At 40.1% G+C, this 14,977-nt stretch overlaps 1 protein-coding gene across 1 annotated transcript; it reads right to left on the bottom strand.

Moving 5' to 3' along the window:
* LOC128229196 (uncharacterized) lies at window positions 1–14,655 on the bottom strand. The gene is made up of 11 exons (XM_052940937.1): window positions 13,481–14,655; window positions 13,027–13,073; window positions 12,116–12,262; window positions 9,357–9,429; window positions 8,816–8,960; window positions 7,640–7,657; window positions 4,827–4,910; window positions 3,918–4,058; window positions 3,163–3,675; window positions 1,745–1,879; window positions 1–777 (listed from the first exon to the last, which is right to left on the bottom strand). The coding sequence occupies exons 1-11, from the start codon at window positions 13,586–13,588 to the stop codon at window positions 527–529; spliced, it is 1,662 nt and encodes a 553-aa protein (XP_052796897.1). The 5' UTR covers window positions 13,589–14,655; the 3' UTR covers window positions 1–526.
* Window positions 14,656–14,977: the final 322 nt, after the last annotated feature.

Raw genomic sequence — 14,977 nt, 5'->3', positions numbered from 1 at the left:
TGTTTTACTGTTTTTAATATAAAAATAAGTATGTGTATATTGAAATCTGTATACCGTAAATGTATATTAAATGACTCTGTTATTTACAACATATATCACATACGGTTTATAAAGACCGTAGGAAATGCGACATCCGTCCATGAGACACAGTCAGAAATTACGAAGGCTCGGGATGAGATGAAATTAAAAGACACACTTAACAAACTAATTGCATTTTTTTGTAACAGTATTTGGTCATTCTTCCAATCATATAATGAAAAACAACAGCAGCACTTTCATCACTCTGTATACATAACTGGCCATTTCTTCGAATACTGTTCGTTCTGACACTGCTAAGGTCAAGATTTCATAATGTTGTACAAATTGATTTTTTCTTCACTTTTTAGTGCTTTTTCTCTTGTATGCTGTTAGAGTAAATATGTTACTGTGTTAGTTGGCGACTGTTTGTGACAGGCGTCCGTCACTTTTTCCTGTGTTGTGGTTAAAACGTGACGTCCAACAGGCAGTCAGTCTGTGTCACGTGGGCTCACATGCTACCGTGACCGGAGTCGTTGTAATACGTGACCTCGTCTGGCGGGATATCGTGGTCTGGCAGCGCCTCGTAGATGTGGTCGTGCGGCACGTCGTGTGGGGTAGGCGGCAGCGGGCGGACAGGAGAGGCGGTTCCCGAAGAAGCGGTCAGGCTTTTAATGGACGGTCGGGAAGTGTGGGGCGCGGCCACCGTGTGCGCTCCGCCGATCATGTTCTCCAACCTGCTCTTAAACTCGGGGTTCAGACCTGCAGGATAAATGCAAACACCATACAGATTCAACGCCCATCATGACATCACCCTCTTATCAAAGATCTGTCGTATGATCACTTTCGAATTGGAATCCTCGATTTATCGAACGAAATATGAAATAAAGCTTATTTGAATTTTCAAGAAAACAAATAAATAAAATTTGTGATACAAGAGATTAATCAATCAAACAAGATTTTGTACTTCGTGTGTTGATATGGCCGCAACAGGCACCATTAATAGCAAATAAAATCAATTAGTGTTGAAATTAATGCTTTAAAAATATGTCACAGCAAGAGGCGTTATCACATAAAATACAACACAATGTAATATACAAATCGGCGAATGCGTTTACTCGAATACTTAAAAAGTCCGGTGTTTTTGCTACATAACGGAGGCATACAAAAATAAACTAATCTATTTCTTACAGAAACTATTAATACACACAAACATGCTCATATATGTAAGTTTGCACATCTTGTGTTGGTCAATGACAATCGAGGATTTTTTTTAATTTTCTGGTCATTAATTTTACTAAGTATTGCTGTAGATGGCCTGAATTCATCTGTTGGCTTTTACTTATTGAAATGATGTATATTAATACGCCCCCTCATTACAGGCACGCTCAATCGGATCCCCGTCTAGATCAGCACTGCAACCTTGATTCGAGCATGCATAATTCAACAGTACTACGTCTTATTGCTAAACAATTTGCCAATTGTCGAAATAGGGATGCGTCCGTTTAAGGTCAATTAACACCATACCATGCATTCAGGTTAAGCATATCAAATTCAGCTATGTCGTTAAGATCAGACCCGACAGCAATCGGAACAACTTGTTACAATGTCCCAACACTTGCATATAGTCTCGAACCCTTCAAACTATTTTCAACGATGTACACAATGTGTGTAAGTTGGATATACGGGAATCTATTTTAGACTACTGTGATACTTTCAGTGCGGGTACCTTCAAATTTCTGCTTGATATTCTGGGCAAACAGGGGCGGCTCGCTCTTCCGCCGTTCGCCCAATCGACCTACACTTCCGGTCATGGGAATGTCCACGGAGCTCTTCTCCTGGTGTTGGAACTGCACCTTCTTCTCTAAAAAATGGACGCAGAATGAGTACAAATTTAGTAGGATAAGCTTATTGGATGGGTTCGATAATGCACGTGGTTTACATACTGTAATTTGAATGCTATTGTGTGCTTCACGTCCAAAACATTCAATGATTTTTTTTTAAAAGGTCCCCATTATTGTTATCAAGGATAACCTGGTGGAATTTGGACAAATCTGTATTTTAAATCAAATAAAGATACTAAAAGTTTCAAACAGTTGACCGGTCTTTTATGAAGGAATCAGGATTTTGTTTTCTTATTTGTGGTCTGAAATGGAAAATGAGCTTGTTTTTACAAGAAAAAACCAAATTGCTTTCAAATTACAGTGTCAAATGTGCGCCCGTGTATTACCAAACATCGTGCATATGTTAACATACACGTGATGCAAGACGGTCAGCAAGCACCAATACCAACCAGATGTGCGGCTACTAGGAACTACAGTGTCGTCGTATATTTCTTCTCCCGGGCCACACGTTATGGCCCGTATTCCACTTCCTCTCCATCTAGTGTGTGCTTCTTCACCACCAGTACCACCACAACCACCACCACAACCACACCACCACTGGAGCGAGTGTTTCTGTAGTTGCCGAGGTCGTTACGGGGTGGCCGTAGTCTGGAAATGTTGTCTGCACCACCTCGTAGTGGTCGCAGGGAGACTTAAGCTCGCTTTCTGCGAGGCGGGTCCTCTTCGGCGCTGGCCAAGCAATGTTCTTGTTACCATTAGTAAGTGTACAATTATAGAGCATTTACAGGCACGACATGAAAAATAACACATAAGGCTTTATGATAATATGTTAGTCAGTTTGCAGTTATAGGAAATAAACAGGCAAAGAAGACGAGCAACAACTAAGGCTATAATGATATGTGTATTCGGCTACTCGACATATATACATGTAAATTATTTCATAACGGCAATTTTCATTGTAGGCATTATATATTGAAACAAAAAAACATACAGACGCCCGTTAGTGATTCACCTTGCAGGGAGTAACAGGTTTTTTTTAGAATTACTATAACAAGTTTATAAATATGTACATACATGTTTACTTCAACCAGCGATTTTAAAGGTTATGCATTTGCTCTAATTTATTGAATTGCTATTATCGTTTTAAGGAAATAACATTTAAAAGATCATTATAATTCGCGAAAAAAGAGGATTGCATGCACTTTAATAGCATTTGACATTTTTATAAAGACTTCTATCAAGTTAAGTTAATGCAATGCATCCCCTTTACTCGCAAACGAAGAAACAGTGTATGGTATAATACCTTTTTTAACCACAGGTTTTTCGCCGCCCGGGGACTGAGGATTGCCCAGCACCTCGAACCTTTTAAGTAACGTGCCAACTCCACCAGAAGCCCGGCCGTCTACACCAGAAGCTCCATTATCAGTGATGCACGAGACAGTTGGTACGCTAGGCGCGCACACGTTAGTTACTTTCTGGTTTAGCGGTACGTTTGTACTAGACACTTTTGTTTGTGAATTTCCCCCAACTGGGAACTTATTCGGTGAGTCAGGAGATTTGATTGCTGAATGCACTGATTTAGAAACGTTTAGTCTGTACGCCTGTTGTTGTTGTTGTTGTTGTTGCGGGCTTGCTGACAAAGTGGGTTTATTTCCAGTTTTACGGAGAGTAACGTTAGCGAGGCTCTGTTCTAGCTGGGAGGGTTTGTCGTCCCGCGGGGAGGCTGGGCCACTGAACAACTTGGTGGACATCAGAGAGGATGGACGCAACGAACCTGGAGTATGTGGGGCTGCCGAGGCCTGTGGTCCGCCCTTTGCTGTTAGGTAAATTTAAGCGAGGTGAGATCGTGCATAAAACTCTGAATTAATTACTAGTCAGACAGTGACTATATATATATATATCAATTTCGGCACATTGTTTATTATTTATGATAGTATATTTATCAAAATACACTTTAAACATCCGATTTATCAATAAAATTAAGTCACTTCCGGAAGAGTAGCCTAGACTGAGTGTGTTGCAATGATTCATGTACTTAATCCAGTAAGAATATCTCACCGATGGGGTCGCGAGGCGGGGGAGGGGCGACCGGGAGGGTCTGTGCCTCCTTCACCTCCCGCTCCATCTCCTGGTTCGCGTAGCCAGGCGCCGACAAGGGGCGTTGCATGTGCGGCATCGGTGGGGGAACGCAGCGGCCACCTGAAACAGCAGGTTTCAGTCTTAAAACAATCATGCTAACTTCTGTATTTAGTTTGTAATGTATTCCTCTCTTTTCAGATATGGCAGTATGTCGATAACGTATTAAAGCTCACGATTTTGTTCTTTCCATGTATTTTCAGGTATACGAGCAGCCAGTGGCAGCATCCTTAACCAAAAATAACACTGAAAGCTATTCAAAAGCTCTTGTCATAACACAAATGTTTTCTGACCGGCGTTAAACTCTTGATTTATATTCTATCGAATGCAACACTTTTGTGCGGCATGCGCGTTTTGCGTCCCGGCGTTTTATTGCCGCTCACATGCGCGGATTTTCACTTGACAGTTCCACTTTATAAAAGTAGAAACTATAATGTAAATTAGTTAAAATGTATCTTCAGGTTGACAATATTTCGAAAATCGATTGGTCACAATCTATGTACAGCAGCCTGCAATGCGTTCATGTAACTGAGAGTGTGTGGAACCTGACCTCCTCCTCTAAGGACGACGGCATGGGGTGCCAGAAGCCGCCCAGTTTTGTGCATCAGGAATATTTTTCTAACCCACTAAATTGATTGCGGAATTAATTTAATTGAATAGAATGATCAAATTTTAAGTTATTGCACCATAAGTGTTTTCCCAATGTAACCGTTTACATATATACACGCGATTGTATTTAGGAAACTATGTAATCTACATGTATGTGGTACAGCAATGTGCTGACTAGGTACGACCCACACGCCAGTAGTGATGTTAGGGAGAAACACTTACCACTTCCACCGCCCTCCACCGGCGGTCGTCTGGAGGAATTGTCCTTGCCCCATGAAGGAGAGCCTGGCCCGGGGTCGTCATAATCTGTAACACACGGGCCTAAATCATATTTCTTCATTAACACTGTATTTTACAACAATTAAAGTTACCAAACATTACATATTTATATCATACAATTTTTTTTATTAATTTATATGACGGCAAAGTTGGGAGGTAGTTGGTAGTTGGGGATTCGATGTCCAAGTACCTGCAAGTTGTTTTATCTTCCATTCCATTCGCCCGTTGGTTTTTCGAAATTGCCAGTTGTTTATTCGCGAATATCCAACTACCAACCAGTCGGATGTTGGAAATTAAGATCTTGTCAATTTATATGGTTATAAGGTGAAGGTTCACACATGAAAATATCAAACATCATATCACAGGTATGTTTATGTACACAAATGTTCTTCGGGACAAACGCTGTTTTATGCACCAGTCATTTGTAACCACGCCCCCCCCCCCCCGGTCCGGGGAATAGCGGGGACTTTGACTTTCGGTCCAGCCAACCCCAGGCAAAGTCCCCGCCCTGCGGGGACGAACTGCTCGTGAAACCCCACCCAAGAGACTCAAGGTAAGGCCCATTCCCCGCTATATTTGGTGTGAAGACAAAACCACCGCACTCACCCGGCACTGCGGGGCCACCTAGAAGGTAAAAACACGGCCCATTTCCCCGGCTATCCCCGATATACCCCCGGACCTACTGTTCATGCATTCGCTAGTAGGTTATTTAGACATTGTCGGTCGGTTATTCGCGAATGGCTGTTGAACAATGTTAGCTCTCCAATGATCAATAAAGCAATTTCATGTTTAATAATAAAGTAGAGTGGTTTACTTAACAACAATATTATAATAAATAATTAATAACACAATAAGACAGTACACATGCTATTGTTAATTTAGTGAAATCCATTCAAATGAGGGTTTGCCTTTAAACACTCTTTTAATATGAAGCTGTCGTCATAGAACAAGTGCACTATGGCACGTTGGAAAAAAAATATCACGTGTTTTCGTAAAGTTAACCGAATACTATTTAGAAGGCTTTAGTTGACATTTTACATGTATTTAACATAAAATTTATTAATATTATAATACTTTTAAGATTGTACACACAGATTGGTTGTATCTTGAATGAAAGGTTTCAAATTCCTTGTGTGTTCAGTTAGTTTTATGTTCAGTTTGTCAACCAACATTCATGGAGATTATTTTGTTGCTTATATTCTGTAACCAGTGCAGGTGCGATACTCGTTGCATTTTTTGTAACAACTGGAAACCGGAAGGGACAGAACATACGCCTTTTTTTGCTGGCGGGATAAAAAAGAAACAGTCATATTTCATCGCCCGTGACAATGTCGCTAACCACCGAGGGTTATTGACATTATTATTTTTGATTTAGAGAGCACTGCCGACGTCTTTCCAACACGTGCCAGCTTCTGTTCTGTGATAAACAAGTGCGGAGTCCAACGTGCGCAGACCTCAGGCATTTTTATATTGTTCTTTGAAATCGAATAAACCACTGACAAATTTATCCCTGATATGGTCCACTGTATGTCTGGCATCTTATTCTGTTATGGATTTAATAGAAGCAATATCCTTATCAGGTCCAGCCATAATTCAGTCAGTATAAAAAATGTGCTGCCTCAAGAATCGCCTTAAACTACTTTGGCACAAAAACACGTGAACAATTAAGACAGTTTTACAATAAAAAATAAAAACCATTTCCAGTGATACGCTACCCATGTATGTGCACGAGGAAACCGTGAATGTGTAGCTATGTTGCCACTTCTAACTAATAAAACTCGTATCTTCGTGTGTTTTATATACTTTATATGTATTATATGTGAATAAGAGCTTTAGTGTTTACTTATTTTGAATTAAATAAGTGTAATTTACACTGTGTTAATACAAGTGAATTATTCTACATTTTGTGTATTTCAGTTCGATGTGCAAGAATGCGTGATTGTTGCTGGTTACATACTGGTAAATGTTCCGGAAAGACAGAAAAGTTGCAGATAGGTAGATAGAGTAGATTATGTTATTCCTCCAACAATTGTGAGCATAAAATCAGGAAAATCAGCATGTATCCCGCGAACTCCGCCATAAACAGACTACGAAAATACATTGCACAATGGTTAAACAGTAAGAAAGAAAGGAGAAGAGAATGTGGAATTCAAATCATCGTACGTCTTACCCGAAAGGTCTATGAAACCATATAGCCTTTTGAAAGAGTGTGCAATATGCCATGCCAATGAGATAAAGCATGCCAACAGAACTGTTTAATTTAAAAAAGCAGGATACATATTGTGAAAGTCATACCGGGTTTCGTTGGGGAAACATTGAAATAACAAAGTCTTTCCACTACAATAAGGCATACATGTACTGTACAAAAGTAGCCGAAATGCAATCTATGGGATAAACAAATCAGTAACAAGTGCTGCCATGACAGCAGGACACGTGTAAACGGTTGCGCCTGGTCAGACATGTAGCCATTGAGAAATACATTATTTCATTAAAAAGTTTCTCGGGATTAAATGACACGTGCTCCTGTACCTGCATGTATGTAAACTTAATCTGAAATTCAATTTAAGCATTATCAAGCTTAGAAAACAATTTACTTTTTCGACTAGACGACTACTGTAAAATGGTTGGCTACTTTAGAATGTATGCAAAGCTTTTTAGATGATGTTTGTGGCACGGGAGAAGGGTTAAGGCGTGAAAATAAACTGTATATATGCAGCAACAACACACTGTCCACGGGTTCAAAAGTGAACACATACCTGGCTCGGGTTCTTGCGCTGAAAGAAAAGAAGGGAGGCATGTGGTTATATAAAGAAAATTAAGACTTGAACAAACAATTTCCAACATAGAATTTCCACAATATCTTCCGGTGTGTACTTAAAAACAAATCTCCTTAACGTGACACAGACAACTGTGTTATTGAAAACAAAACTCCTAAACCCGACACAGACAACTCTGTCGTTGAAAACAAATCCATTAATCGCGACACAGACAACTTGTGTAATTGAAAACAAACCCACTAAACACGACACAGACAACTGTGTTATTGAAAACAAATCCACTAAACGCGACACAGACAACTGTGTAATAGAAAAGAAACCCACTAAACGCGACACAGACAACTGTGTTATTGAAAACAAATCCACTAAACGCGACACAGACAACTGTGTAATAGAAAAGAAACCCACTAAACGCGACACAGACAACTGTTTTATTGAAAACAAATCCACTAAACGCGACACAGACAACTGTGTAATAGAAAAGAAACCCACTTAACGCCACACAGACAACTGTGTTATTATAAACAAACCCACTTAACGCGATACAGACAACTTTGTTATTGAAAACAAATCAACTTAACGCGACACAGACAACTGTATAATAGAAAAGAAACCCACTAAACGCGACACAGACAACTGTGTTATTGAAAACAAATCCACTAAACGCGACACAGACAACTGTGCAATACAAAAGAAACCCACTTAACGCGACACAGGCAACTGTGTTATTGAAAACAAACCCACTTAACGCGACACAGAAAACTGTGTAATAGAAAAGAAACCCACTAAACGTGACATAGACAACTGTGTAATTGAAAATTAATCAACTAAACGCGACACAGACTACTGTGTAATTGAAAACAAATCCACTAAACGCCACACAGGCAACTGTGTTATTATAAATTAATCAACTAAACGCGACACAGACAACAGTGAAATAGAAAAGAAACCCACTAAACGCGACACAGACAACTGTGTAATTGAAAACAAACCCACTAAACGCGACACAGACAACTGTGTAATAGAAAACAAACCCACTAAACGCGACACAGACAACTGTGTAATTGAAAAGATTCCCACTAAACGCGACATTTATACTGAATATCAGTTTAACAAATCTTTGTTACCTCAGCATTTTATATCTCAACGACTTACGCGTGAAGCGGTCGACGAAGCTAGGCTCGCCTTGGGCCTCCACCTGCAGCTGCCGACGGTCATTTGTCGTGAGCAGCTCCGTGTCCAGCCCGCACTTGCGTTGGAAGTAGTGCATCACTTCTGTCAGACACGTCATAGGCTCGTGCTATAATACCGAACGTTGAATCATAATTGTTATTACAATATACGTTTCTTTCAGCCTCAAAGTGAGTATTATTAGTTGACGTTGTATTTACTGAATCGAATATGACTGTATTCAAATGAATTGAAGTTAAAAAAGTGTACACATTTTATTCCCGGAAAAAAATCGTTTCAGACTTGGAGATACCGTTTTTCAAAAGCCGTCGACATACACGAGTTTCTTCGCATTTAACTGTTAAACAATAATTGAAAGTCTGTGTACTTAATAGTAAACTGTATATGTAAACGTTTGACCTTTTAACCATCTTCATACTTAATCTGTATTTAAATGACCCGCTAAAACAGGCAGAGAATGCTTCTTCTCATAACTATATAAGGTAATTCTACAATGTAGTTATACCTCATTTTCAACTTTTATTTTGTAGCCACCAGCCACCCGGATCACTTCGTAGTGGTCAAACTGCACATCAGTTCTAAAAGCACATAGCGGAAGTCATTCGACACGAGGAATACAGTCAGATATGATATTACCATGGGGTCGAGGATAGATAGATTCCCCCATGAACCGTGTGGTCAATGATAGATAGATTCCCCCCCATGAACTTTGTGGTCGAGAATAGATAGATTTCCCCATGAACTGGGTGGTCGATGATAGATAGACTACCCCATGAACTTTGTGGTCGAGAATAGATAGATTCCCCCATGAACTGGGTGGTCGATGATAGATAGATTACCCCATGAACTGTGTGGTCGATGATAGATAGATTACCCAATGAACTTTGTGGTCGAGAATAGATAGATTCCCCCATGAACTGGGTGGTCGATGATAGATAGATTACCCCATGAACTTTGTGGTCGAGAATAGATAGATTACCCCATGAACTGTGTGATCGAGAATAGATAGATTCCCCCATGAACTGTGTGGTCGAGAATAGATAGATTCCCCATGAACTGGGTGGTCGATGATAGATAGATTACCCCATGAACTTTGTGGTCGAGAATAGATAGATTCCCCCATGAACTGAGTGGTCGATGATAGATAGATTACCCCATGAACTTTGTGGTCGAGAATAGATAGATTCCCCCATGAACTGTGTGGTCGATGATTGATAGATTACCCCATGAACTGTGTGGTCGAGAATAGATAGATTCCCCCATGAACTGTGTGGTCGAGAGTAGATAGATTCCCCCATGAACTGTGTGGTCGAGGATAGATAGATTCCCCCCATGAACTGGGTGGTCGATGATAGATAGATTCCCCCATGAACTGTGTGGTCGATGATAGATAGATTACCCCATGAACTTTGTGGTCGAGAATAGATAGATTCCCCCATGAACTGTGTGGTCGAGGATAGATAGATTCCCCCATGAACTGTGTGGTCGATGATAGATAGATTACCCCATGAACAGTGTGGTCGATGATAGATAGATTCCTCCATGAACTGGGTGGTCGAGGATAGATAGATTCCCCCATGAACTGAGTGGCCGAGAATAGATAGATTCCCCCATGAACTGTGTGGTCGAGAATAGATAGATTCCTCCATGAACTGAGTGGTCGAGGATAAATAGATTCCTCCACGAACTGAGTGGTCGATAATAGATAGATTCCTCCATGAACTGTGTGGTCGATGATAGATAGATTACCCCATGAACTTTGTGGTCGAGAATAGATAGATTCCTCCATGAACTTTGTGGTCGAGGATAGATAGATTACCACATGAACTGAGTGGTCGAGGACAGATAGATTACCCCATGAACTGAGTGGTCGAGAATAGATAGATTACCCCATGAACTGGGTGGGTGGTCGAGAATAAATAGATTACCCCATGAACTGGGTGGTCGAGGATAGATAGATTCCCCCATGAACTGGGTGATCGATGATAGATAGATTCCCCCATGAACTTTGTGGTCGAGAATAAATAGATTACCCCATGAACTGTGTGACCGATGATAGATAGATTCCCCCATGAACTGTGTGGTCGAGAATATATAGATTCCTACATGAACTGTGTGGTCGAGGATAGATAGATTCCTCCATGAACTGTTTGGTCGAGGATCGATAGATTTCCCCATAAACTGTGTGGTCGAGGAAAGATAGATTCCCACATGAACTGTGTGGTCGAGAATAGATGGATTCACACATGAACTTTGTGGTCGAGGATAGATAGATTCCCCCATGAACTGGGTGGTCGAGGATAGATAGATTCCTCCATGAACTGTGTGGTCGATGATAGATAGATTACCCCATGAACTGTGTAGTCGAGGATAGATAGATTCCTCCATGAACTGCGTGGTCGAGGATATATAGATTCCCCCATGAACTGTGTGGTCGATGATAGATAGATTCACCCATGAACTGAGTGGTCGAGAATTGATAGATTCCCCCATGATCTGTGTGGTCGAGGATAGATAGATTCCTCCATGAACTGTGTGGTCGATGATAGATAGATTCCTCCATGAACTGTGTGGTCGAGAATAGATAGATTCCCCCATGAACTGTGTGGTCGAGGATAGATAGATTCCCCCATGAACTGGGTGGTCGAGGATAGATAGATTCCTCCATGAACTGTGTGGTCGATGATAGATAGATTACCCCATGAACTGTGTGGTCGAGGATAGATAGATTCCTCCATGAACTGTGTGGTCGAGGATATATAGATTCCCCCATGAACTGTGTGGTCGATGATTGATAGATTCACCCATGAACTGAGTGGTCGAGGATAGATAGATTCCACCATGATCTGTGTGGTCGAGGATAGATAGATTCCTCCATGAACTGTGTGGTCGATGATAGATAGATTCCTCCATGAACTGTGTGGTCGAAAATAGATAGATTCCCCCATGAACTGTGTGGTCGAGGATAGATAGATTCTTCCATGAACTGTGTGGTCGAGGATAGATAGATTCCTCCATGAACTGTGTGGTCGAGGATAGATAGATTCCTCTATGAACTGGGTGGTCGAGAATAGATAGATTCCTCCATGAACTGTATGGTCGAGAATAGATAGATTCCTCCATAAACTGTGTGGTCGAGAATATATAGATTCCCCCATGAACATAGAAAAATAACACGATGTAAACGGGTATACTGGTTCAAAATTAAGTGGAAAATGGACGTACAACCTCGCCAATCGGAACTAAAAGATGGGTAGTACGTACTGCTCCCTGACGAGTTTAGAGATGACGTAACTTCCATTGCTCATGTGCGTGGTGCTCTCCCTCATCAGCGTGTTGCCGTATCCGAGCCGCTCAGCCGCCCGCAGCACTGTCTCGGCCATCGCCCGCGAGCAGCGAGTTATAAACCAACTGCAACATCAAAAGGGTTTTGTGATATAGTAAATCAGGATGTGTCGCTCTAGTCCAATAGATGGCCAATGTGCGTTATATCATTCACTCTAGTGTCTGCTTTTATATGCTCAAATACTAGTAAACAACATAACGATATCGTCTCTGTTCCTTCTACGCGTTAAAGGGGCTAGACACCAGATGGTCCAAAAATCAATCGGCAAATGAAGTACATGTATTTGCATAAAATTTTCAATGCGAGCTAGTAGGAGGCCGATAAAACATCACTTTACTTTCAAATAATAAACGCAACAATCATGTTGCTGTCTCACCTGTGTTACCATGTTAAAAATAGCGCACAATGGTTCCCCATCATTTAAACCATATATATACAAATAAGTAAACTGACGATCTTTTTTAAAACTTACTGGGATTTACGTGAAAGCCAACCCTAGTAAATTTCGAATTGGAGAATTGCGCAAAAACTGCAAAAAATGGGTCGTGAGCGATGTGATACATCAATAAGTAAGATTCAACGTGTTGTGCACAACGATGTCATTTTTTGTAAGTTTTTGACAATTCTCTTGTTTTCTTGCATCTGAATAATCTGGTGTCTTACCCCTAACATATTAAAACATTAACTCAAATATTCGCTAGATAATATCTTCGAGTTCATAGTTCACCACAAATAGCATACCTGTATAAGTATATATATCATTTTTATTCTGCATAGTTCGGTGTCAAAAGAAAGCCATAATGGTGTGTACTAGTAGAATAGAACCAACCTGGGCGGGGTCTGGTCCCCGAAATCGTCTGCGTTGAAGCGGTGAACCTGCAACATACGAATTATTTTTTTCTGCTCAACTCATCGTTTTAAATATACCATATTGGATACATTTTTTACACGTTAATGTATGTACATAAAGTCATTGGTAATGAATTTCGAAATAAATGTTTCAATTTGATTTTTCATATATTTGCATATCTTGATTATAAAGACCAGGAAGCGTGAAGACTCTTTTAACATCTCCATTTATCTTGACTGTTTAATAACCTTACAATGTCGTACTGTTTGCGCGTATGTCACGTTCTTACGTAAATTTTAGTCTTGATCAAAAGTGAACAATACTATAGATCAAATGACATGTTCATTATTCGTTTATTAATTGCAATAATCTCTATGACGTATAGGAGGCCTAGGTTTCGTTGCCTCCGGCTGTAACGGACCGGTCTTCGCACCTGGTACTGGCCGCGGTAGCGGTACGTCCGCGTTCCGTTCTGGTAGCGGGGCAGGCGTACTGTCCAGAACTTCAAATCGTCAATCGACTTGTTTTCACTATAGTACATGTCGGCTTCCGTGTGGCGACCCGGGTCCCGCCGCTCAGTGATTTACATTATAATTGACTAACAGTTTTATGGTTCTAAACACGATTAAGACTTAACACAAACATGTATGATATATCACTTTAGACATGTTCATGCTTATATAGCCATTTATACAATACTGCATTTAATCAAGAACTGCTCCTCTCACAATAATACGTTCACAATTTTAATGGGACACTCTATTGTAGTTTATGTGGCATTACGCAGCGTTTCATTTCGGTCAAGAATGTAAATTAAAAGCAAACACCAAGCCCATATTTCAATTGTATAGTTCCTTATAATATCCAAGTGTTTAAAACTTTGGTATTAAACTATTCACGGGTATATAAATCCACGATAGTTATGAGTCAAGATGTATACGAAATACAACTAAATCCTCAAACCGACACTCAGTGCATTGTGTATTACTTTGCCACACATGTAAGACAATATTAACTATTTGAATAAACTGCACCAATTGTTCCGTCATTATCTATTTCAATAAATCCTATTGTTCGGAAATGCTAATATTGTCAGCAAATAAATCACCGCGAGTGAGTTGCTAGCCCGAAATCACAGAATCATCCATCACATGGCTGGGAGGCACCGCTGCGTTACGCCATGGTTCATTTCTCACTTGACTCATCGTCGCCCGCACAATTTCGCTGATTTATCCACACAGTCAGAATATAAGTAAGCTATACTTTCAACCAGTAAGATAAGGCCAAAATAGTTTCATATATACTTTTTCAGTCAGTTATATTATACTAGCCATAAAGTTATATGTACAGTTATATAGTCGTATAAGATTATATTAGGCGTTACTCAAAATGCAACGCTCCCACAACTCTGAATAAATCCAAACACCCATAACCGATGACACATGACACTTCAAACGATCAGAACTTTGTTTATCAACAAGTTTCAATTCAATTTTAAACCGTGCCCTAGTAGACAGTACTAGAATACAAACTTAATGGGAAATAATGAGAACAGTACTTCATATATGAACTTTTAAATCCTTGTATTAACTAGTATTATTACTCAAGTAAGTATATACATCTCAGCGTGAACTTCTTTCTCTGACAAAGAAAGGTATAGAGCCGCCGGTCGGTGGATCTTAGGATTAGGAACAGCGAGCGATCATTTACAGCTCACACTTGTAACGCACCAGTTAATGCTTTGTGGTCCGTATTTTCACTTAAACTCCTACCATGTATAGCCACTTAAAATATATAGCTTGTTAGTTATAACAAAATATGAATTAATTTTCTACAAAATAACATTTTGCATGCATTTGCGATAAACATTGGTCGAAAAAAGTGTGCATGCATACATAGCGGATACCATTTGTCTGTACATTGCAGCAGA

The sequence above is a fragment of the Mya arenaria genome, chromosome 3, assembly GCF_026914265.1.
Source record: "Mya arenaria isolate MELC-2E11 chromosome 3, ASM2691426v1".
Classification (NCBI taxonomy): domain Eukaryota; kingdom Metazoa; phylum Mollusca; class Bivalvia; order Myida; family Myidae; genus Mya; species Mya arenaria.
Note: the sequence above shows the minus strand (reverse complement) of the source record. Positions and strands in the feature narration are given on the sequence as shown.

Bases quoted from the DNA above. Each gene is read 5' to 3' on its own strand.
- LOC128229196 (XM_052940937.1), bottom strand. From the start codon at position 13,588: ATGTACTATAGTGAAAACAAGTCGATTGACGATTTGAAGTTCTGGACA. The intron at 13,074-13,480 runs GTGCGAAGACCG...CGTATGTTGCAG, and splicing joins GCTACCGCGGCCAGTACCAG to GTTCACCGCTTCAACGCAGA. The intron at 3,676-3,917 runs GTGAGATATTCT...TTTACCTAACAG, and splicing joins CCCGCCTCGCGACCCCATCG to CAAAGGGCGGACCACAGGCC.